The 24,157-nt window shown below is 40.0% G+C and overlaps 1 protein-coding gene across 3 annotated transcripts in view; it reads left to right on the top strand.

The window, feature by feature from the left end:
• DENND1B (DENN domain containing 1B) overlaps window positions 1-24,157 on the top strand; it is a 171,492-nt gene that overhangs the window by 78,653 nt on the left and 68,682 nt on the right. For 2 of the 3 annotated variants that reach the window (XM_033151420.1, XM_033151419.1), the window contains exons 6-10: window positions 6,117-6,186; window positions 10,582-10,662; window positions 13,186-13,245; window positions 16,012-16,065; window positions 16,658-16,768. In XM_033151420.1, coding sequence (XP_033007311.1) covers window positions 6,117-6,186; window positions 10,582-10,662; window positions 13,186-13,245; window positions 16,012-16,065; window positions 16,658-16,768 — 376 coding nt within the window. The remainder of the gene's footprint in view (window positions 1-6,116; window positions 6,187-10,581; window positions 10,663-13,185; window positions 13,246-16,011; window positions 16,066-16,657; window positions 16,769-24,157) is intronic. The other variant, XM_033151421.1, reaches the window with a different exon arrangement.

Raw genomic sequence — 24,157 nt, 5'->3', positions numbered from 1 at the left:
TCCCTCCCTCAGTAACATATTTCCCCCCACTTCTGGTTTAGTGTCTAACTTTGCAACCATAGTGCAGAAATTTGCCATATAGTGGATGTAGTCTAACCTTCTTAGGTGAAATTATCAATGTTGATTACCGTATTTTTCGCTCCATAAGACACACTTTTTTCCTCCTAAAAAGTAAGGGGAAATGTCTGTGCGTCTTATGGAGCGAATGCATGGTCCCTGGAGCCGAATTGCCTAGGGGCCAAAAGCAGATCGTGCTCTTTTTTTTTTTTTTACAAAGAGAGAAGGGGGTATTGAAAGGAAGCTGCTGAACAGCTGTTCAGCAAGTGATCGGGAGAGAGATAAGGCTCCCTTTCCAGCCCGCCCCCTTGCCCAGGCCTCCATCGTTGAATGCAGAGGGAGGCTGTTTGTTTCCCCAACAACATGTGACTGGCTGATTAGATTATCTGTCTGGAAACTGTAGAAATGGCTATAGGACTAGAAGCTGCAGAACTGTGAGTTGGACCCCATAAAGGGGGGCTTTTCCTCTTTGCAAAAAAAATTGCACCACTTCCAGCAGATCCTCAAAAAAGCAGGGCATTTCCCTTTGCAAAAAAAGCTGCACCACTTTCAGCTGATCCTAAAAAAAAGCAGGGCTTTCCCCTTTGCAAAAAAAAAGCTGCACCACTTACAGCTGATCCACAAAAAAGCAGGGCTTTTCCCTTTGCAAAAAAGCTGCACCACTTTGAGCTGATCCTCAAAAAAACAGGGCTTTCCCCCTTTCCTCCTCTAAAAACTAGGTGCGTCTTATGGAGTGAAAATACGGTAATCTCCATGTTAAGAGACAATGTATTTCTGAGTGCAAGAATCTATGGACAAACAGCAACACAAAGCAGTTGTCTCCATGTGTCCTTGCCAGCTTCCTAGGAGCATCTTTCTAGACCTAATTATGCTGATCTAGCTAGATCCTTCTTATATTCTTAAGGCACCACATTCACCCACTTTAATTGAATACTTTAGTTTTGGTCTGTTATGTTGTAGAAGTAACTGCTCAAATAAAAAGTGGCAAGCTATATTTTTTCAGCAAGCTTTAATAAGAATACTGCCATTATTCCTTCCATTGTGACAATTTCAAATTTACAATGCAATGCTAAATGCTTACCAGGCCAGCTTTTTTTTTAAAAAAATATTCTGTATGTATAGTTTGGAAACACATCCATCTTTTACTCTTGAGGGCAATGGGGGGAAATAATTTGAGTGTAAGGAATATATTTAAAGTGAACAGGTCTCTTCTCTGGTTTTTTTTTAAATATCAGCTATTACAACCTTAACTGTGTTATCGATGGGCTCTGAAGAGATGCAGATTGCACAAAAGGAAAGACAAAAGCAGATAATAGTGAACTGAAACATGACTGAATCTATTTGGATAGTCATGTAAGATAGTATATATCTTTATTTATAGTCAAACCTAGAATGTCTATTTTCTGCCATAAAAGGCACCAAAAGGAATGGAGCACAGATCCATAACAACAATAAAATTGAACGCTGTACAATCAGCCTCTAGAAGGGCATAGCTCACAGATCAAACAAAGATGAAAAAGTGCACTCCTGTCCATAGCTGTGGCTTGGGTGCCTTAAAGCAACACGAGGAGTGCTATCAAATCTTCTGCTTACAAGGGACTGTGACCCCCGACAAACACACAGCACAGATCAGTGCCCCCTGCACCAACGTGATAGAGATTTAGTGCACCCTTCCATCTGAGGGTTGGACCTAGAGATGCACTACCGAAAGAAATTCTGGCAATGGCTCAGTTCCATGAATCATTGTGCAAGAACTAGTGCAAGACGGGGTGCAGTGCCTTTTTCTAACATGCATTTTGAGAGGCGGAAGGCAGTGGGGATCTTAGCCTGGTGCTGACACAGCGTCAGTAGCGTTGAATTGACTCTGCCCGCACCCAGCTACCTGCTGCCTTCCCCTCTTGGTAACTGGCAACAATGCAGGACAATGGGAAGTCTGGTGAGCAATGTCATGCTGCCTCACCAGCCACTACTGTATATGCCAGGGGTCAGCAAACCTTTTAAGCAGGGGGCCGGTCCCCTGTCCTCACACCTTGTGGGGGACCGGACTATATTTTTTGGAGGGGAAAAACAGCGAATTCCTATGCCCCACAAGTAACCCAGCGATGCTTTTTAAATAAAAGCAAACATTCGACTCATGTAAAAACACCAGGCAGGCCCCACAAATAACCCAGAGATGCGTTTTAAATAAATGGACACTTTCTACTCATGTAAAAACATGCTGATTCCCGGACCATCCGTGGGCCGGATTTAGAAGGCAATTGGGCTGGATTTGGCCCCTGGGCCTTAGTTTGCCTACCCATGGTATATGCCCTTGATTGCTTTTATTAATATAATCATTAAATTCTGCCCTGGGGATTTGTTGAAGGGGAGGGTATAAATCTCTAACAACTATTTAAGAATCTACACCATTTTTTATTTTTATTTTATTGGGTTTTATAAACAAGAATAATGTTGCACAAATTAGTATACCAAGTTTTCTCATGTCATTTGTATAACACAAAAATAGCATAATAAATGTGGAAATATATCTACAACATACGTTTCTTTGATAGTGGTCAATGTATAAGTTCTTGGTTCATGAATTGGTTTAAACAATTAGGAATTAAAGAGGGGGAGGGGGGAATGGTGAGTGGAGTGGGGTCGGGTGATCTACACTGTTTTGGGGAAGAAAAATGTATTTATTTTTTTGGAAGGGTAAAGAAAAATCACAATATGTTGCAAATTTATTGCACCAGGTTCACTTTATTGGCTACTATTTTCATAGACCACTATATAACTCGCCTGGGACTCTGTCACTTAAAAATGGCTGCCATGTGTCGCTTTGGTCTTTATCAATATCTGTGCTCGATACCTTTATAGTTGGAAAAGAAGAAGAAAGATGAATCATTTTGCTCTCCCCCATTGCAGCTACTAAAGTGGAAGCAAGACTGCAAACAGATACAAAATGGCAATATAAACAGCTTAAACAGCACAAGAGGTGGCTAGAACTTTCTGCAGGCTTTCTCTGTGTTGCTTTGCAGCATAGTATTTTCCATTTGTCTGCCTCTTCTGTGGAGCTCACAGTCTGGATTCCTGCTGTTGCCGAGGCTTCTACAGAACCGTTAATCTGCCTTTCACTGTTTAGGCTGAAAATGATGTCTCAAGTCCTGTTTAACAAACGTTTTGCTATGCTAAATTTGCTGTCTAAATTTAATTTTTCACGTTAATGATGGGTGCAGACTTGAGAGTTCCAGTGTAAATATCTGGGTTAACTTTGATGTGTTAAAGAACAGTATGCTTTGGGGTATTTTTTGTTTTGTTTTGTTAATACTCCCTCTCGTAAGAAACCAGGTATATATCTTCCTAAATGCATGGAAATAATTTGACTGGGTTCATTTTGTTAAACTACTGTCTGTGTCTCTAGCTGACCTTATGCATCCTGTGAAATGCAGACGGCCTCATTAAAATTTTCAGCCTTGGATTTGATTAATGAAATTTTATGACTGTAAAATTGTCACCTAGATTTCTAAACGAAATGTTCTAATAAGGTAGACAGGTTTATTTGGGAAGCCTTTGTAGTTCTTCATCTCAGACTGTGCTTGAAGCTCTCCCCCCCCCCCTTCTTCCTTTAGGCAAATCCCTCAGAAGCAGAATGTTTCAATTTTACACATTTTGTGTCAATTTTCCAGACAGAAAGTAGCCCCTAGACATTAGACATTTAGCTACGGAAAGGCGGTTTCCTTAGTTTTATTTGATTACTAGAAGTTAGATTCCTGCTGATAGTTCAGGACTGTTAGTGGTTACCTGACTGTTTGACAGAAAACATTTCCTTTCCTTTATTTAACCTTTGACTTGCGAATATAAAAGCTTTATCAGAACTGTAGTGGAAGCGCAAGCGAGGTGGAAGTCTACTTAGTGCAACAAAGCTGAAGAATGACTTTGAATGAAAGCCTGAGCGCCTGCCTTGTGGCTCCTTGGATTAAAAGAATATGCTAAATACGTTTTTAATTAGCAATGAAATATATGCTGCCGTTGTTTATGTGACAGGTAAGGGCCACTCTTTAGGTAGGACTGAATGCATTTTAAAAGCATAACACTTCCACATCCGTGATTGATTCTGCAGATGTCATTTTAAAGATTTTGTGCTTTACATGGCAGGCAGGAAATTTGTTGAAGCACTCTCTGAATTATTGAAATTAGGAGATACTGATTAAGGCAGTTTTGTAATCCAGCTTTTTCATGGTTTCTCTGTGTTATGCACTGTACAGAGGTGACCAAATCCTAATTGGCTTCCTCTCCTCAGCTGTATTATTGTGTAGCATAATAATTATTCCTGCCTTAACTGTGGCATATGCTGAAGTGAGTAAGAAAGTTCCTAAGTTTAGGTTCAGAGGATAAACATTACCGTCTTCCACAATAGTTGTTATGCTTAATTTAGGAAGAAGAAAAGGTTAAGATCTATGGGAGCTTCAGTAGGAAGGGGGAGACAGGAAAGTCCTCTTGCATGAGCAGAATTTCATTCACAATAGTTTGTATTGAAGTCGATATGTATAGGGTAAGAAAGACAGAGTCAAGCTGTTCCTGGCTGGGCAGCATCATGCTTATATGTACATAAACACATGGCGTCTTGCATGTCTCCTTCTCGCAGCTCCTGCAGCCAAATGTATTGCTCTGCTTTCCTTTGGACCATATCAGGGAAGCCAAGAGGGGGGGTCTTCTCATCTGGGCAGCCCAAGGACTCCATACACACTGTCCAGGCTTGCACCCTGGAGAAGTCACTTTGGTGCATTGCAAAAACAATGTGGGAGGCAGCAGTAATGAGTTACTGGGTTTCAGCAGCCACAGCAGGCACTGTGATTCTCCAATGGTTTGACTTCAACCCCAGAGGCACACTCCATTGTTTCTCAAGATAGACGGATGCCAACTATATTATTTATATTGGTAGAAGGTAATCTGGGAGCAGGGCTGTACACTTGCCCCCATGTAGTAGTGCTCCTTATTGAGAAACGAGGAATGTTTGTGTGTATCTGGGTACCCACAGCTATGACAGCACATTGTTATTATAGCTGTGCTCTGCCTCCACAGGCAGAGGTAGTAATGCTTCTGAATACCAGTTGCTGGAAACCAACGGGGGGGGGGAGTGCTCTTGTGTCTGGGTCCTACTTGTGGGTTTCCCACAGCCATCTGGTTGGCCACTGTGAGTGCAGGATGCTGGACTATATTGGCTTTTGGCCTGATCCAGCAGACCCTTCTTAAGTTACAAAGAGTGACATCATTCTGCACATGGTGGAGATGGTTATACCAGTCATATATATAGTTAAGCTGGTGAAAATGTCTAGAGCAGGTTGCCAAAGGCTCCGTTATAATTGTGATAGGTATATTCCTCTCTGAATGCTAATGTATATAATGTATTTAAATAATGGATCTATATTATCTGCATCTAGCATTTTTGTCATTTTAACAGTTGTAGGTTAATGGTAGCTGTTGTTTTGTTTTTTAAACATTATTTTTCAGTTTCTGAAAATAGGAGTAGCTGTTGTTAGTCTTTGCAGCTTTGAAAGGAAAATAATTCTAGTATCTAGTATTTCAATATGCAATTAGCTGGAAACTTTCATTCTTCCTACTTTAGTGTGTATGTGTATAAAACATATTTCTGTGTGCTTGTTTTTCATAATGTATCAAGTTTGTCCCTTTGCATCCAAGCTTTGTGGACTTGCTGTGATGTGTTTTTAATGAATGGTACCGGTAAGTATCAAATGCCCTCTTGAGGATTTAAGGAAAAGCTAAACAAACCAAGAAGAATTTCTTTTTCAAAAACAAAACAAAACAAAAACAAAAACCCACAGCCATCACCATGTACTGTCTTTTAAGTATTTTCTTACAAATGAGAAAAAAGTTAGATACATTTTATTTTGTTTTACAGGATCAAGTCAATACACTTTTTTCTTATGAACTACTTAGATCTAAAACTTTATTGTTCAATCTTGCTTGAACGCTTTCAAAAAGTGCATCGTGATGAAATGATTTACATATTGTGTTTCTCCTTTTTTATATAAAAGCTTTTGTGTCTCTCTTTTCAGCTACTTGCCATGGTTCGAGGTGTACTACAAACTTTTAAATACGCTGGCAGATTATTTGTCTAAAGGACAGGTAATTTTATGTTTTCTTTATTAAATATATGCTTGTTAGAGGAAGAGTCGGCAGTCTTGACGCCTCTCTCCTTAGCTGGGCTGCGCGCCCTGTGCCTGACCACAGCTCCGCTCCTAGGTCAAGCCTGACCCAGGGGAGGAAGTGTCGGAGAAGCAGCATTGCCCGTCCCGGTGCTGACTTGGCAGTTCCATCCCCACTCCCAGTCAAGGCTGACCCAGGGGCGGAAGTGGCAGGTGAGTTTGCACCACACCCTGGGCAGCGACCATGGGATGCATGCATGCAACAAAATGTTATAGTATGTATACTCAGGATGAAGATCATGCAGTCTATTCTTCTATTTGTGCCTCCCCCCCATTAGTTCCTAATGTGTTGTGGATTTCTTCTCCCACGATGTGTGAAGCTCTACTTGTGTGTGACTGCAAGCTTCATCCCTTTCTCTTGGCATGACAACCGCTTTGAAGGGCTTTGGTTTTTTTTTTTTTAACAATCAAGCGGGATATAAATTTTATTACAAATTTAACAACAACAACAACAACAATATCTGTACTCCACCCATCTTGACAGGGTAGCATTTAAAAAAGAAATAACCTACTTGCCTAAGTGGATGGAACTGACCAAAATGATGGCTATATCAGTCATCTAAATAGCATGGTAGTGGAATGGAAAGTGGGCCAACTAGTTATAAAGGTGACGGTTACTATTTTGTACAAGCAAATACTGGAGTGGGTTTACCACTGTGTTGAAAATGCACCAATGTGTTGACTGTTAGTCTAATGAACTCTTTTCACACATTCACCAAATGCAGCCTATGTACATACGAGCTACCAGAATATCTGTGCAACTTTCTCTCTGCACAAAAGTTCAGTTCATACCAATGGCTGTTCACTTGAAGGTCAGGAGGTTGGGGCATTGAGCATGATATCATTCTCTCTTCATGCACTCAGTTGTTAAAAACACAAGAAGAGCCTGCTGGAACAGGCCAATGGCCCATCTAGTCTAGCATCCTTTTCTCACAGTGGCCGACGAGTTGCCTGTGGAAACTAGCAAGCAGGATTCAAGCACATGAACCCTCTTCCCTCCTGTTGTTGTTGTTGTTTAGTCATTTAGTCGTTTCTGACTCTTCGTGACCCCATGGACCAGAGCACACCAGGCACTCCTGTCTTCCAATGCCTCCTGCAGTTTGCTCAGACTCATGTTGGTAGCTTCAAGAACACTGTCCAACCATCTCGCCCTCTGTTGTCCCCTTCTCCTTGTGCCCTCAATCTTTCCCAACATCAGGGTCTTTTCCAGGGAGTTTTCTCTTATCATGAGGTGGCCAAAGTATTGGAGTCTCAGCTTCAGGATCTGTCCTTCCAGTGAGCTCTCAGGGCTGATTTCCTTCAGAATGGATAGGTTTGATCTTCTTGCAGTCCATGGGACTCTTAAGAGTTCCTCTAGCACCATAATTCAAAGGCATCAATTATTTGGCGATCAGCCTTCTTTATGGTCCAGCTCTCACTTCCATACATCACTACAGGGAAAACCATAGCTTTAACTATATGGACCTTTGTCGGCAAGGTGATGTCTCTGCTTTTTAAGAAGCTGTCTAGGTTTGTCATTGCTTTTCTCCCAAGAAGCAGGCATCTTTTAATTTTGTGACTGCTGTCACCATCTGCAGTGATCATGGAACCCAAGAAAGTAAAATCTCTCACTGCCTCCATTTCTTCATCTTCTGTTTGCCAGGAGGTGATGGGACCAGTGGCCATGATCTTAGTTTTTTTGATGTTGAGCTTCAGACCATATTTTGCACTCTCCTCTTTCACCCTCATTAAAAGGTTATTTAATTCCTCCTCACTTTCTGTCATCAAGGTTGTGTCATCAGCATATCTGAGGTTGTTGATATTTCTTCCAGTAATCTTAATTCCGGCTTGGGATTCATCCAGTCCAGGCTTTTGCATGATGAATTTTGCATGTAAGTTAAAAAAGCAGGGAGACAATATACAGCCTTGTCATACACCTTTTCCAATTTTGAACCAATCAGTTAGTCCATATCAAGTTCTAACTGTAGCTTCTTGTCCCACATAGAGATTTCTCAGGAGACGGATGAGATGATCAGGCACTCCCATTTCTTTAAGAACTTGGCATAATTTGCTATGGTCAACACAGTCAAATGCTTTTGCGTAGTCATTGAAGCAGAAGTAGATGTTTTTCTGGAACTCTCTTAGCTTTCTCCATAATCCAGCGCATGTTTGCAATTTGGTGTCTGGTTCCTCTGCCCCTTCGAAATCCAGCTTGCACTTCTGGGAGTTCTCGGTCCACATATTGCTTAAGCCTGCCTTGTAGAATTTTAAGCATAACCTTGCTAGCGTGTGAAATGAGCGCAATTGTGCGGTAGTTGGAGCATTCTTTGGCACTGCCCTTCTTTGGGATTGGGATGTAGACTGATCTTCTCCAATCCTCTGGCCACTGCTGAGTTTTCCAAACCTGCTGGCATATTGAGTGTAGCACCTTAACAGCATCATCTTTTAAAATTTTAAATAGTTCAGCTGGAATATCATCACTTCCACTGGCCTTGTTGTTAGCAGTGCTTTCTAAGGCCCATTTGACTTCACTCTCCAGGATGTCTGGCTCAAGGTCAGCAACCACACTACCTGGGGTGTACGAGACCTCCATATCTTTCTGGTATAAATGCTCTGTGTATTCTTGCCACTTCTTGATGTCTTCTGCTTCTGTTAGGTCCTTCCCACTTTTGTCCTTTATTATGGTAATCTTTGTACGAAATGTTCCTTTCATATCTCTAATTTTCATGATCAGATCTCTGGTTTTTCCCATTCTGTTCTTTTCCTCTATTTCTTTGCATTGTTCCTTTAAGAAGGCCCTCTTGTCTCTCCTTGCTATTTTTTGGAAATCTGCATTCAATTTCCTGTATATTTCACTATCTCCCTCGCATTTTGCTTGCCTTCTCTGCCCCGCTATTTGTAAGGCCTCATTGGACAGTCACTTTGCTTTCTTGCATTTCCTTTTCATTGGGATGGTTTTCGTTGCTGCCTCCTGTATAATGTTACGAGCCTCCGTCCATAGTTCTTCAGGCACTCTTGTCCACCAAATCTAAATCCTTAAACCTGTTCCTCACTTCCACTGTGTATTCATAAGGGATTTGATTTAGGTTGTGTCTTACTGGCTCAGTGATTTTTCCTACTTTCTTCATTTTAAGCTGGAATTTTGCTATAATTTTGATGATCTGAGCAATTGGTATTCAGAAGCGCTGCTGGAAGCAGATCATAGCCATCATGGCTAGTAGCCATTGATAGCCCTCTCCTGCATGAATTTGTCTAATCCTCTTTTAAAGCTATCCAAGTTGGAGAGATGATGGATTTCTGGCATGCGTTCACAGAATATAAATGCAAACATTCAAGATGCTAGCAAGCTTTGTTGTTCTAGTTCCAACTAGGACTCTGTCTCTTATAATATTGACACTGAAAATTGCTTATCTGTTTTTGTACAGTTATGTACCAATTTTCATTACATTTTGGAATGACTTATATAAGGTTTGCTTTATTGGAATAGATATTATAGAAATAAATGATAGGGGAACTGGGGTCGTTTTAACCTGCTGCCCAGATAATGGGATAAAAGTAGAACAATATGTGATTTGTTTTATACATACTTTCAATGTGATTCCTAGGAAGAAATGGGGCAGAAATAAAGGCCTGGGAAAGGAGGAGGTAGAAGAAGCATGGTCTTTGGAAAGCAGGACAAGAAAAGTAGGAAGGTTCAGGTGTGGGAGAAGAAATTATTCAGAAGATTGAGGGGGAGAGTAGACCAGAGGGGCCACAGTTAGAAAAGCAGTAAAATCAGAGAGTGAGCAGGGCTTCCATTAGGATTTACAGAGGTGAGAAATCAGATACTGGTTTAAATTACTTGGAGTTTTCGAATTCATTTGTTACGGTGTACATATCTGAAGGGGAGCGTGGGTGGTGCTGTGGTCTAAATCACAGAGCCTAGGGCTTGCTGATCAGAAGGTTGGCAGTTCAAATCCCCGTGGCGGGGTGAGCTCCCATTGCTCAGTCCCTGCTTCTGCCAACCTAGCAGTTCGAAAGCACGTCAAAGTGCAAGTAGATAAATAGGTACCGCTCCATCGGGAAGATAAACGGCGTTTCCGTGCTGCTTTGGTTTCACCAGAAGCGGCTTAGTCATGCTGGCCACATGACCTGGAAGCTGTCTGCGGACAAACGCCGGCTCCCTCAGCCTATAGAGTGAGATGAGCGCCGCAACCCCAGAGTCGTCCACGACTGGACCTAATGGTCAGGGGTACATTTACCTTTAACTTTACCTTACATATCTGAAGTACTGAATTATGGTGACCATGGTTTATATAGCTACTGAATAAACATTTTAAAATCTTATTTTTTATAGGAAGATGACTTGAATGACTTGTTAGAAACCTGGTATACTCATTCTGTGCCAACGGCAAATACTCCGATCAGCTTAAATTTGGTAGGTATTGTCTTCATTACAGAGTCTCATGCCAATTAATAATAATCAGCAACAAAAACCGCCCTTTGTATTTACTCTGCATAAGTTGGGGAGCTTGGTGCCATGATAAAGTATCCAAATTACATTCTCACATCTCTCAAAGTGAAAGGCAGATCTCCCCAAGAAGGCACAGGAATTTGCTAAGGGATTGTTAATGTGGCTTTTGACATTCCCCCAACTCAATATCTGGGAATGTTTTCCCCATGGCCCTTAATGCCACACATGAGCGAATATTTTACCCCATTTTTTGTGCTTACATGCTTGGGGCTATTGTCACAACCTACCTGTGTTTGACCCAAGTGTGGATCCCCTGCTATTCTAGACACTAGACTAATTGTCGCAAGTTTCTTCGTTTCCATTTCAAATCTTTGACTTGGAAGACCAGATGCAGGTAGCTCCAAAAGGTTGTGCTATGGACATGGCCAGGAGAACAGCACTCTTCAGTTGTTGTACCACAGAAAGGAGCTCTATTTTTCTAGGAGCTATGGACAAACATACAGTCTTGCACAATGAAGACTTTATATGACTTAGGGGTTGCACATGCTAACTGCTGGTAGTTGTTGTTCAAAACGTCTGGAGGGCACCAGATTGGAGAAGGCAGGGGTAGAATGAGTAATAGCCACAGCCTTCACTTGAACACGACCTCCCAGAAATGTAGTCCTTGTCGCCAAGCTGGATAGATGACACAGATTCAGTATCTCCATGGTTCCTTGCCTGATTTTCCAGATTTTCTTGTTCCTATTTGAATTACTGTTTTGCATTGTCTTTAATGTTTGTGTTTTTGTTTTATATGATATTTTATGAGAAGGCAATATATTAATAAAAAAGCCCATGCCTGTTTGTTTGGGTTGTGTTTTGACATCCACTATGTGATGACAATGGGCTAGCTAGACCTGTTTTAAAATACTTCTTGCTGTTTTTTCACTGGCATATCTCCCTTAGAAACCTTAACACACATACTTGTTATGGCACCCTGGATGTAGAACTTCCTCCTGTTGGAGAAACTGTTGTCGCTCCCATTACTTGTTTTTCATTGTCAATATGTCACTCTTTCTTTAAGACTTATGGAGATGACTGTCTTAATTAATTTGTTTCTTCTGCTTGTGAACTGTTATGTTGGTTTCATGGTTGTTATGTGATGTTGCTGTGTTGCATTTTAATGCATTGTTTGTGGATCACCCCGGGAGCCTTAAGGTTGAAGGGTGGGTGGGTTAGAAAAAAAAAGTTGTATATAGATTTGACTCATATGAATTAATAAACCTATGTGAGTAAGGTCTGTTGACCTTAGTGGGCCTACTCTGAGTAGGACTAACATTGGATACAATCCAGAATAAAAACAATATCAATATCAGTAGACTTTAATGCCCTCCCCTTCTTTTGTTCTACACACATAATCACATGGCGCACAGTATTAGCAAGCACTATGTTGCAAGCCACCAATCTTTAATTTGCTCGGGGATGCAGGTAGGGCATGGACACTAGCTTTGTTGATGCACAAATTCTTCAGACAAAAATGATCATCTGCAAAATTCTAATAGACGTTACATAATTAGGTTTTGAGAAGTGCTTGAAAAGCTGGCAGTCTGGAATGCCATGTTTGACAGCACTCAGTCAGTCCAATAAATTAGCTTGGTGCTGTAGTAAAAACATTTCCCCCTTCTAATTGTCTCTGCCATATACTCCTCTGGGGATCTGGATGCCAAGCTGTGTTCTCTGAGGCTCACACATCAACACCAGTTTTACATAAAATACTCTGAAAATGGAACTTTCTGTAACCAGCCATTTGGCTGGATGAACCAGAACCAGCATGGAAGCAAAGTTGGATATTCATTAAGAAAATTTGCACCTAGCAGGAACTGAGAATCACAGTACTCATGATGTGGAGTACTGTTGTTGCGGAACAAACTCAAAATCCATGTTACACACAGCTAATAAAGAGTATACATGCAAAGATATGGACATTTACGAACACAAAAGTTTAAACTTAATGCAACGGATATCATACTTTGCTAATTGCTAATGCATCTTTCTGTTCCTAGCATATCGTCACTGATTGTTTAAAAAAACAAAACTGATCCTGATTGCTATGCACAGTTTTAAATTATATGTGCAGTTCTGCATGTAATGAAAGGATTTCAAATATTTGCCTGAATATGTGCCCAATACATAGCTCAGTCCTTTGGCATTCCATCTGTTGCTGGGATAATTCCTCATTCATCTTTGGTATTCCCATTTCTGTTTCTTCTGCAAAGGAAAACAGAAAATGACCTCACACACCCAACACCTTACAAACCAAAAGCCCTATATTGTAAAGTTTGAAAACAACAAGGTAGATTGATTGAGCTGTTTGTTTTTGCCTTTGAAACATTACATGATGAGAATGGAGTCAAGTTACTTCAGAAAAGTGCAGCTTTGCAAGTTAAACTCAGTTCTTTGGTTTCAAAACATGAATTTGTTCAACTTTCTCTCTCATATTGGAAAAAGAACAACGAGATCTTTTTTGCAAGTGAGCAAGTTTTGAAAAATCAACCATGTTTAATGGCGGTGAGTTTAAACTGCTCTGGCTACTCACAGCCCCTCTTGAAAGAAATAATTGCCTGCCAAATGATGTCTCTGTTGATTGCAAGTGATTCATAAATGTCCCCTGAGAAATTATTGTGTTGCGGCTCTGGTATAAAAGAAAAAAAAAAATCTTGAATGTATTTTCTGTTTAGACTAAACCAGAATTGGAAGTATATGTGCAAATTGTATGCTAAATATCCTCTTTACATTTAATAGAGTGACAATAGTTTATTCTTACTGACTTTTTGCTTTTGAAAAATATTTTTTATGCCTTTCAACTGTTTACAAATTTCTGAGAAGCGCTCTTTGTAGAACAGGAATAAAAAATGTATTATTTTCACTGAATATATTTACACTTGGCACTGTTGGCAGCATGTGAGCAATGCCTTAATATCATATCTCTACTGATATTTCAGTGGTACATGCCATTTTTATCTTAATTTCTCAGCAGGGGTTGAATATTTTGTTTTTTAATGACTGAATCTAGCTCCTTGAATAATTAGCCACCAAAATGAAAAAGAAGGGCTGCACCCCACCAAAAAGTGAGAAAGGTGGTGGTGATGATGGGAAAGAATCCTATATTTCACCTCCCCCCCCACAAAAAACCCTAAAAGTGTTTAAGCCAACTAGTGAAAGATAATATGAAAGTATAGTTATTTTTGCTAGTGACGACTATCTGAAGATCGTCTGACTTTTTTTTTATGTCGTGCTTTGTAAATATCCCTGAAGAAGAATGTCAGGTTGAAAATTAAATACATTTAAGGGTTTGGCACCCTTGGGATTCCCCCCTCCATCTTCAAATAAACATTTTAAATCTAAGAATAGTGTAAACAGAAAATATTTTCCAGAATTTGGGATGCTTTATTGGTTTCACAATATCTGAATTTATCCTTTTTCTATGTTATATCAATTCTGTCATTCTATGCATGTACTGGATTAAAAAACATTCCTAATGTAATTGTTTTTTGTTCATTTTTTGCTGATTCTTTCTTTTTCTACCATTGCTTGTGTTTTATTTTGCTATCAACTAATTCTGAATGTGAAAAACTTGTTAGTTGTCAGATTTTCCCAATAAGGCTATAATTGGACAGGGATAATAAAGACCTAGTGGCATAAACACCTTACTTTAACAAGTAGCTATAAATGAACTTACACAGGTCCTTAGTACAAAATTCTAGATCCCATTAATATGGTCTTAGTCTTGTAACATTTTCCCCATTCACAATTATGAGGCTAGCTAAGAGCTTCTGTGATGCTCGTTTTCTCATATAACCTGAGTTTAATTTGTAGACGGAGGTTGTAATCCTTTACCTACTCACCTGGGAGTAAGCCCCATTGATCTCAACAAGACTTCAGAGTAGGCATGTATGGGATTGTGCTGAGGATGTACCTCCAGCAGTGCTACAATTAAAAATGCAACTTCCACATCCCCCATCATCAGAGGCATCATCAGAGGTCAGCTGTTCCCAATAATTGGCAGTTGGTGAATGAGAGTATGGAAGAGGCAGACCTTACACACTTAGGTTTCCTGTGGTTTCTGGATCTTCAAGTTGGACCAACCCTCACTTTAGTCAATCCTCACCTGCTAATCTCTCCCATTGTCTTGATAGGAACAGACATGGGGTGATTTCTGCCCATATTGGTAATCCCATAATGTTTTCCCTTAGAATAGGAATTGCTTTCCCGACATACAATGGTGGGCCACTTCTCCTTGACCTTCATGGTGATCGTGACTAGTGTCAGAAATAGAGACAATGTATATTTGTAACCCAAGAAAACCTTTAATTAAAACATTTTTTTAAAAGCCAGTTTGTCAGCTGGAGGCCTCATACCCTCATACACTGTGTTTATTGTCCATGCTTGTGGACTAGTGAAGCTTTTGACACCTCCTGCGGATCACATTAAAATATGCATGCAGAACCTTGTTAAGTTACATTTCTCATAAAGTATTGTGTGTGGGGGGGGGGACTTGGGTTGTTTTGCAACCTGCTTGTAAATATTTAACAGAATGAACCCAGTTCTGTAACAATCAGCAACTGGAAGCCCAAGGCTATATTCAACCCTGTGAGGAGTACAGGCTCCCCCCCCCCCCGACCAGCTGCCAATCTATGAACAAGGGAGATACAAGAAGAAAATTGTGGCTAGGAATGCAGGATTTGTTATTTCACTTTATGAATATGAGGCCACACCCCTCCATCTCCTTATGATTGTTAAACTACTCTGGGAATTGAAGCTTTATCAATACTTGGCACCAGTAACAAACAAAAGTTCCCAGGGTTCTTTGGGGGAAGACATGTTTAAAGTGGTATGATACTGCTTTAAATGTATAGTGCAGGTAGGGACCTGGTGACTGCTGCCTAGGGCAATAGCAGCTACAGAAGCAACTGAATGTATAATCCCTTCTATTTTTCTTCCTGCTCTCCTGATTTTTTCTCCTCCTGCCTCTGCCCAATCTCTTTAACACTGATGATGCTCTACATATACGCTGTTGTGTGTTTTTTTTTAACTCCAGGAATTAGCAAAACTGATTTCAGTAGAAAACAAACACTTTTCTGAAAAGGGTATTTCATGCCTGTGGTCTGTTGAATCAAACTAGCTGGTGCTCCTGATTACTTTACTAATCATGTCATTCTGCCACAAGAACAAAAGCTAACTAGCCTACATAAACAGCAGTTTATAATACTGCTATCACTTTCAGGACCAATAACTCTGTGTTTTGTTTTATTTTGTTTTCCTTTCCTTGATCAGCAGTCGTATTTCATTACTCCTGATCTAACTGGATTACCAACAGTACCTGAAAGTGTAAGTTTCGTAAGATTTATATGGGGTTAAGATGGGATATTTATCACATATTTACTGAATTATAAGGCTGAATAGAACCTGAAAATAAACTGGTTCAGCTCTCTCTTCAATGGCTTTATTTTCCTTTAATTCATTTACACATCCCAACACCCGCCGCTCTCTCTCTTCACAGACTGTTTCAATTCCATAGTGCTGGGGATTTGCATACACTAGTGTATATCCATTTATGTAATTTAAAACAATCAGTTGCCCACAGTGGATGCAAGGATCGCTCTCATTCTGTGTGTGTGTGTGTGTGTTTGCAGGCATGAATGTTTAAGAAGTGGTTATGCTTAATAAGCTAAACTAAAAAACTGGTGAGGGCAACCTTGCTCAAAAAACAAAATCTGAATATTTTGAAGCACAGTTTTTAATATTGCAAATGATAACAAGGTGATGAATTTCAGTTAAAGATGCTTATTGTGCAGACATATTTCTTTAACGAGATGGGGGGGAAAATCCCCCTTCAGCAGGGAAATTGGTAGTTATAAGTTTATGCTCCACTCAATTACCACTATTAATGTGTTAACAGTACTTATTCTTTATTAAACAGAGAAATCTTACTGAATATTTTGTTGCTGTGGATGTGAACAACATGCTGCAACTTTATGCCAGCATGTTGCACGAGAGACGCATCATTATTACCTCCAGCAAACTAAGCACTGTAAGTACTTCACACATCTTTCAAGCGGAATACATTGAGCATCTCAAAAAGACCCGTGCAGATTTAAATATGTTCAGTAGGTACTTATGAGACAATATCTACATACTTTTAAAAATATATGGTTTTAATCTGACTCTTGAAGCACAAAAGTCTGATTTATATAAAGCCTTCTCAGATACATTAAGTCAGGTTAATTATTTTTTGTTATCCAGAGATGAGAGTTCTCTAACTCGCTAGAGTTCATTTCTGTGCCTTCCACCCTATAAAGAATTCTTAAGGGCTATTATAAGATCTTTATTATTCACTTGTGGCTTATTCCATTGGAGCTACTTGAAAGAAATCAAGGGGGCATGATAATAGCTAGTATCCTAAACCTGGTAATAGGTAAATTCATCTTGGTTGCAGAGTAGTGTTTGGGGAGCATATACTGTAATAGCTCTGATTTTGGAGCAGCTCTTCAGGCTGATAATAACTTACTATTCCAAATAGCCTTTTTTATTACAGGTTTTATGCTTCTGCCTATGCTGAAATGGCTTTCTTATGTCATTGCAGATGGCACAGAGATAAAGAGAGCCATGTTTTAACTCTACAGCCATGCCTAAATCTTTTGATAGCCCCTTTTTGTTCTATCCTTTCCCATGTGGTGTAATATACAGATCTACACCCATCTCAATTAAGTTGCAAACTACATTGCTTTCAAGCCAATGGGCATCATTGTGTATGCAGAGTGTTGTCTGTTAAGTGTAGAAATATATTACTTAGGATTCCCTCAAATCTATTGCATGACATACCATACTTTCTAGTCTGGTAATAGGTGTGTTCAAATGATTAACTGAATGCAATACCACTTACAGTATGTTCAGTATAATCAGAAATAGTACAAAAATATTTTTGCACTGTTAGCTAATCTGGATGTACACTAGGTTTGCAAGCCTGTACACAAGCTAATTTTAATTTCCTTTAATTTATGGAATTTATGAGGTTAAACTCAGTTGAGCTGCTTAACTCTGCAGGATTACTATCTGAGTCTTTATAGATAGCAAGAGCAGGGCTTTAAAAGCACGAACAAATAAAATCTTGCATTGAGTGATCAAAATACAGTCAACAACTTTATCGGTGCTTAGCTCTTATTCAAATGTGCTGAAAGCTTTGAAATTTGAGATACTCTGAAGTTTTGTTATGCTTGTATGATAGTGTGCTGAATAAATACTTTGTTTCAAGAGATAAAAAGAAGTTCAACATCCATTTGTTGACTATAGTTGTCATTCACTTGTTAAGCTTGTACGCCAGTTGTTAATCCATGGGCTTTCTGTGGATTTCTGTTGGTTCTGATTCCGCAGGAAAGAGTGCGTTTTCCAGGGGAAAGCGGTGGGTCAAACAAAAAACAACAACTGCTCAGACATGTGTCGAGGGACAAGCAGAAGTGCCCCTCTTGAACTTGTAAATATGCTTTACATGGTGAAGGGTACCCATACCAGTCAGTCTTGCAGTTCAGATTTGGCTTCAGTTTCTTAAAGTGCAATTTGAGCAATAGCTCCTTTTTCAGCAGGAACAACTTAATGCAGGGCAACTGTTATGTAGATGCTGCCCACTGTACTGAAATGGATTACATCAGTCGGCAGTGTGACCAGAGCAGAGTAAGCGTAGAGTCGGTGTACATTATTATTATTATTATTATTATTATTATTATTATTATTATTATTATGGCAGTTCACAGAAAAGATCAACACAAAACCCACAATATATATAATCAAAATGAAAACAACAACCCAAAAACACCCTCCCCAAAAGAGCCACATTTTAAAAGGGTATAGGATGTCAATCATAGCAATCAGATTTCCATTAGAGTAGAACCACCCTCTCGGTGGTATCTGATGCTGTACAAGCACAGTTCTGGTTTTGCAATTGGACTTTTCCTTTCTCTGCTTTCCCTGCCTCTGCCCAATCTGCTTCCGAAAGCCTCCAAATCCCTTGGAGCAGATTTTGACAGTGCGTGTGTGGGATGTGGGGGGGGGGGGCGAGGGACTGCAGATGAGAGAAGGGGAGGTTTCATTGTGTGAGTGAAAATCTGCAGCTTGATTTGATGCAACCCTCTGAATATGCATAAAGTTGGGCATTCCCAAAGGTCCAAGGTTTGTTTTGTGGCTCCTTCCTTTAAGGCTGGTGGTGTCCTCCATTTGTTGTTGGACTATAACCCTGAATATTGGCTGTGCTCCCTGGAGCTAATGGGAAGTAAAGTCTGACAACAGCTTTATTAGCTACATTTAAGGAATTTCAGGTAGTAGGCCTCTGTATTCAAATTGCACTTCTACTTGTGGTTGAAATTATTGACCATTGTAGAAATACTGTAGTGGCATATTTTGCGGTGGAATTTTTTAGCACCAGTCACTGTTCCTGTTTTCCAAAGGGGTGTGTGTTGTAAATGGCGTTTCTGTGCTCTCTGGCTTCCATCGCGGTGTTTCCCGTTGCGCCAGAAATGGTTTAGTCATGCTGGCCACATGACCCGGAAAGCTGTCTGCGGACAAACGCCAGCTCCCTCGGCTTGAAAACGGAGATCCAGCACCCCATAGTCGAATTCGACTGGACTTAACCGTCCAGGAGTCCTTTACTTTTAACTGCACAGTGGTACCTCTGATTACGAACTTATTTCATTCTGGAGGTCTGTTCTTAACCTGAAAACGTTCTTAACCTGAGGTACCACTTTAGCTAATGGGGCCTCCTGCTGCTGCTGTGCCGCCAGCGCATGATTTCTGTTCTCATCCTGAGGTAAAGTTCTTAACCCGAGGTACTACTTCCGGGTTGGTGGAGTCTGTAGCTCAAAGTGTTTGTAACCTGAGGTACCACTGCATCATAGTACATGGACTGCATGCATGACGTTCCAGGTTTATCTCCACTTCGGGGGGGGGGGGAATTAGTCCCCTGATATCTTGGAGATCCTTTCAGTAAGAGTAGGAAACACTGAGCTGGATGGAACTGTTGTCTGCATCAATGTAGGGTAATATCAAATGTTCATGTATCCTATCTAGGACTCATTAAGAGTTACCACTTAAAGTAGTAACTGGATTATATCCTAATTTTGCACTCTTGTTTGTACACAGACTGTAGACTGAAAGTGTGTGTAGCATGCTGATTATCTATTTTGCATTTCTGCACTTCTACCAGGTGTCTGTCAGAGAATTTATTAAATTAGTTAAGTTTAGAGTCTCATGAGGAGTATCTTGGCTAAGTTTGGAAGAAGAAATGTTGGCTTATTAAGATGGGATATGAATGAACCTTTTGCCCACACATAGCCCCTTTATGACATGAGGAATGAAACCAAGAAGTTTGTAATTAACTGTGCTTTGGTTTCTTTTGAAGGTGGTAACCATATTATCTTCTGATCCACTTTTTATATTTCTGTATTAAACATTATGTTTCATGTTTGCATTAACAGCTAAGACATCTCAATTAGTCTTTTGTATTGCATATTCTCTGATTCTGATGGGTTGTAGCCAACATGAGTCATACTCTGTGTAGATCCATGTAATGAATGGACATGACTAACTTAGATCCATTAATTTCAGTGGATCTGTCCTGAGTAGACTTTAGTTGGATACCACCCTTTGTTTTTATGGTTACCACTTGCATAAAATAACTACATATCCCCAGTGAAAATGTAACTCCTGCTTTAGAGTTTTGCTTTCTGAATAAGCCCCTTTTCCTTTGAAAATAGTGTTATCAAATCCATTCTATTGCTAGGGGAGTTGTCCTTTTATCTTTGAGGTTAACTTAATACCAAGTGTTTATGACAGTTCATGCAGACTGAGTTGTGATGTCACCTCCAAGTTATCAGCTCTGTTTCGGTTCACTATCTAAGGGCAGTTGCACCAATAACAAAAGACATAATTCAAGCTCTCTCTCAAGCTCTTCTTACTCTTGTTTTGTGGAGGATAGAAAATTTTCTGAATCTCTAAACCACTATTTTTTTTTTAACATTTAGCACCTTTGCCATTTCATTCCACCCTGTGGTTTTAAATGACTAATCCTGATATGTATGGAAAGGAAAAAGAGGGTTCCATTTTTGGAGAGTGCAGCATATAGTGATCAACCTATTTTAATGGGGGAAAGAAGTAAGTGTAACAAAATAACGATCGGTTCATTATTTACATATATGCATTTTTACATAAATACATGATTGCCTTTTGCATAGGTAAAACGTTTACTTTGTATCTATTTTTCTGACTTGCAATTTTCTTTTATTTCCATCTTTCTGTAAATGAACTGATGCATTCAAACGTGCATCCTGCATGCACTCAGTACTTTAAAAAGGTTTGAGAATATAACAGCTTGAATGCAGCTTATTGTATTGCAGTTGCTGTGTGAATTAAGCTAGCGTGGAAACCTTTTTCAGGAAGCCAGTGCTAGAACATTGATTTTATGCCTGTTGTAGGCAGCCGAGCCCTGGATGTTTGGGCCCCAAGTGAACCAGCAGTGGTAGTCTACCAGAACATCGTGCTGTAGTCTTGTGTATTCAAAGCAAAGGAATAAATCATGATTTTACAACGGTGCATCAGTTGACTTATTGCTGTTTTGTGACCGCTGGGTAGGAAGGATTGCTGTTTAATGCCATGTCATCGGTTCTCAAGTCAGTCAAGCATGAAGGCTTGTCATATGCCTCTATAATTGTACCTCTCCAGACTTTCTCTAACTAGTCAGCTGGGGCTGTGCATTTTGTCTCCAACACCCGGCTGGCCCGTGCCTGACAGGAGCTTTCTCATCATTCTGTCAGTAATATGTTAAGTAGTGTGTGCCTGTTTTGTGGCCTCTGCTATAGAAGCAGGTGGAAATACTTGAATGCAGATGTTGAAATGTTGTCTCTCTTCCCTCCTTTTTTTAAATAAAAAAATAAAAAATAAAAAAATATTTGTTTCAGCTAATGCTGGACTGATAATGTCGTAAGAGCTGTACTTGCATTCCAGCTGCATAATCCAGGAGAGTTTTTCATTTCTGCAAAATAGGAATCGGGAGGTGAGCTAAAAACAATTTCAAAATTGTTTTGGAGGAACCTCAGTTATTGAAATGTTCACTGTCTTTGCCTTCCATGAAGAACTTATCCCCAGTGGATCCGTGATGATTGCGCCTTTGGTTAGGCTAAATCATGGTGCATTATAACTCTTAACTAGCCCATATGTGTAAATAATATATATTTCTTCCAATTCCCTTCCAAAACGTGGGGTTTTATTTATAGCTGCCAAGGGACTTTAAAACACTTGAAGGCAGCAGACCAACTGACCAGATGCTTGGGCACGCAAAGCGCTCTCGGTTTGCCATAATTGCATTGTACTTCATCATTCTCGTCTTCCAGCTGATTCTAAGGATCCCCTAATGTGGCACTTTGTCCTAGTGATTCATAGAGTATCCTCATGCTGATTATTACCACCCTTGTTTTGAATGATTCTTTGTGAGGAGTCATTGAAACTCACTTGCATCTGATTTTTCCCCCCAGTAAAATGCTGACTTTGAATTCTTTAAAAACTCAACTGAATGCTGAAAAACAGGGATAAGTGACTTTTGTTCCCCACAACTCCCAGTGGCGGACTACCAAATAGGTAGAGTAGGCACCAGCCTTTTAGGACCCCCACTACAACAGATCAAAATACAATTTATTTGATCTTGAAGGAAAATTACAATCAAGCTTTTTTAGTTCAATGTGAGGGTGGCCTCCAAGATTTTCACTGCTTAGGGACCTCTATGGGGTTTAATCTGGCACTGCCCACTCCTAGGGGCTGAGGTCTATTCGCCCTCTCCAAAATATTTGAGGGGATTGCCCCCCCCCTCAGTTAATGGGCATTACCATTCAAATGGCATGTGTGTGCCACATCTTGTAATTGATCGTGTGGGGCAGGGCTTACCTGCCCCCCCAATGTTTTATTCAAGTTGACACCCCTGGTGAGCCATCTTTCCTTTCTAAACAGTACTCTGACCTGAAGTTCCCCCAGACTTTGTGCCCAGTCCAATTTGTGTGATGCCGGTAGAGGAGAGGCCTGGGTAGAAGACTAAATGTAGGGGCAGCCAGTACATGGGAAGGGGCAGAATAGGATTGTGCCTGTCCATTCCGTTCTGACCACACATTGCTTGGCTCTTCTGTGCAGGGTTGACCGATGTGTAGAGTTTGAGGGTGGGGCCATTGGGTATGTGAATGTGTCTCACACATTCATTAACCCCGTATTTGTACATAGCTTCTTCACAGAGTGGAGATTTTTTTTGCTAGTGTAGCCTGAGTTGTTAAAAATAAATGCTACCAGGTCATGCACAATAAAAACGGAATACATGCTGAGATCAAAATATAAGGGCCTGCAGGCCTCATGCAGTTCATCACCCACAAATTGCCCATTTCACTGATGGATAAAGGACCAGGGTTTTATTTACATTTACTTCCTCAGTATAAACAATTCCGATTTTAACTGTAAACACATTTTAAATACCCCATGCTCAGTCACCAATACACTGCTATTACCAAGATGATACAATGGATTTCTAAGGGACTGTGTACTGTGCAGCTGCATGAAATATCTCTCGCCCTGCCAGGGACATGCGGCAGTGATGAGAGGACATTCTACATGGGCAGGTTGCACATTATACAACAATAAAAATTGTAAATACAAAAACCCCCACCCTACACAGAAAATATTACAATATTTAGCATCGTTGTTTTGAATCGTTGAGACTTCCTTTGTATGTGCCTCAGTGTCATAGGATTGTGGTGTACTGAATTTCATGGAGTGCCATCCAAGCGTTTGCTTGTGTCAAAAGTAATTTCTGAAGATGGGGTCCTGTGAAAAAGTGCTTGCTGGTCCACAGCCTGGCTTAACTACGATTTCATCATTTTCAAGGAAATCTATTCTAAAGCCCCTAAAGTGTATTTTGAGTCTTACCTGCTGAGGTAATTTAAAATATTTATGCACTTATTTAAATATGTTGTTGTTTGCTTTATAGATGGTTGCCACCTTATTTTGCAGCATTTTTTTGTTTTAAAAAAGTGAGCATAAATTAAATATTTAGACTTTGAACAGATGGTTTCCTTCTGTTGCTTTCAAAAGGAACACTACCATTTTCTTTTAGAATGTGTTGCATTGTACTCTGCAGCAGTTTATTGTTTATAGTTGCCAAGGTATTTATTTTCCTCACCTGAAAAATAGCTGCGGTAGCTTGCTGATAACTAAGTAAAAGCAGATAAAAGGAACTCTTGGTTCTCATAATATATATTATTGCCCTATACACAGGATAAAGCTCATGTAGGCATTTTATTCTCAACCAGGCCCAAAGAGGCTATGAGTAAAGGAACTCACAGTCCTTTTTTTGGTTTTTAAAAAACCAAGTTCAAGTACTCATATCTTCATAAAAGTGTGG

The sequence above is a fragment of the Lacerta agilis genome, chromosome 6 (assembly GCF_009819535.1).
Source record: "Lacerta agilis isolate rLacAgi1 chromosome 6, rLacAgi1.pri, whole genome shotgun sequence".
NCBI classification, from domain to species: domain Eukaryota; kingdom Metazoa; phylum Chordata; class Lepidosauria; order Squamata; family Lacertidae; genus Lacerta; species Lacerta agilis.
The sequence above is the reverse complement of the archived record's forward strand: the minus strand, read 5'-3'. Positions and strand labels throughout refer to the sequence as shown.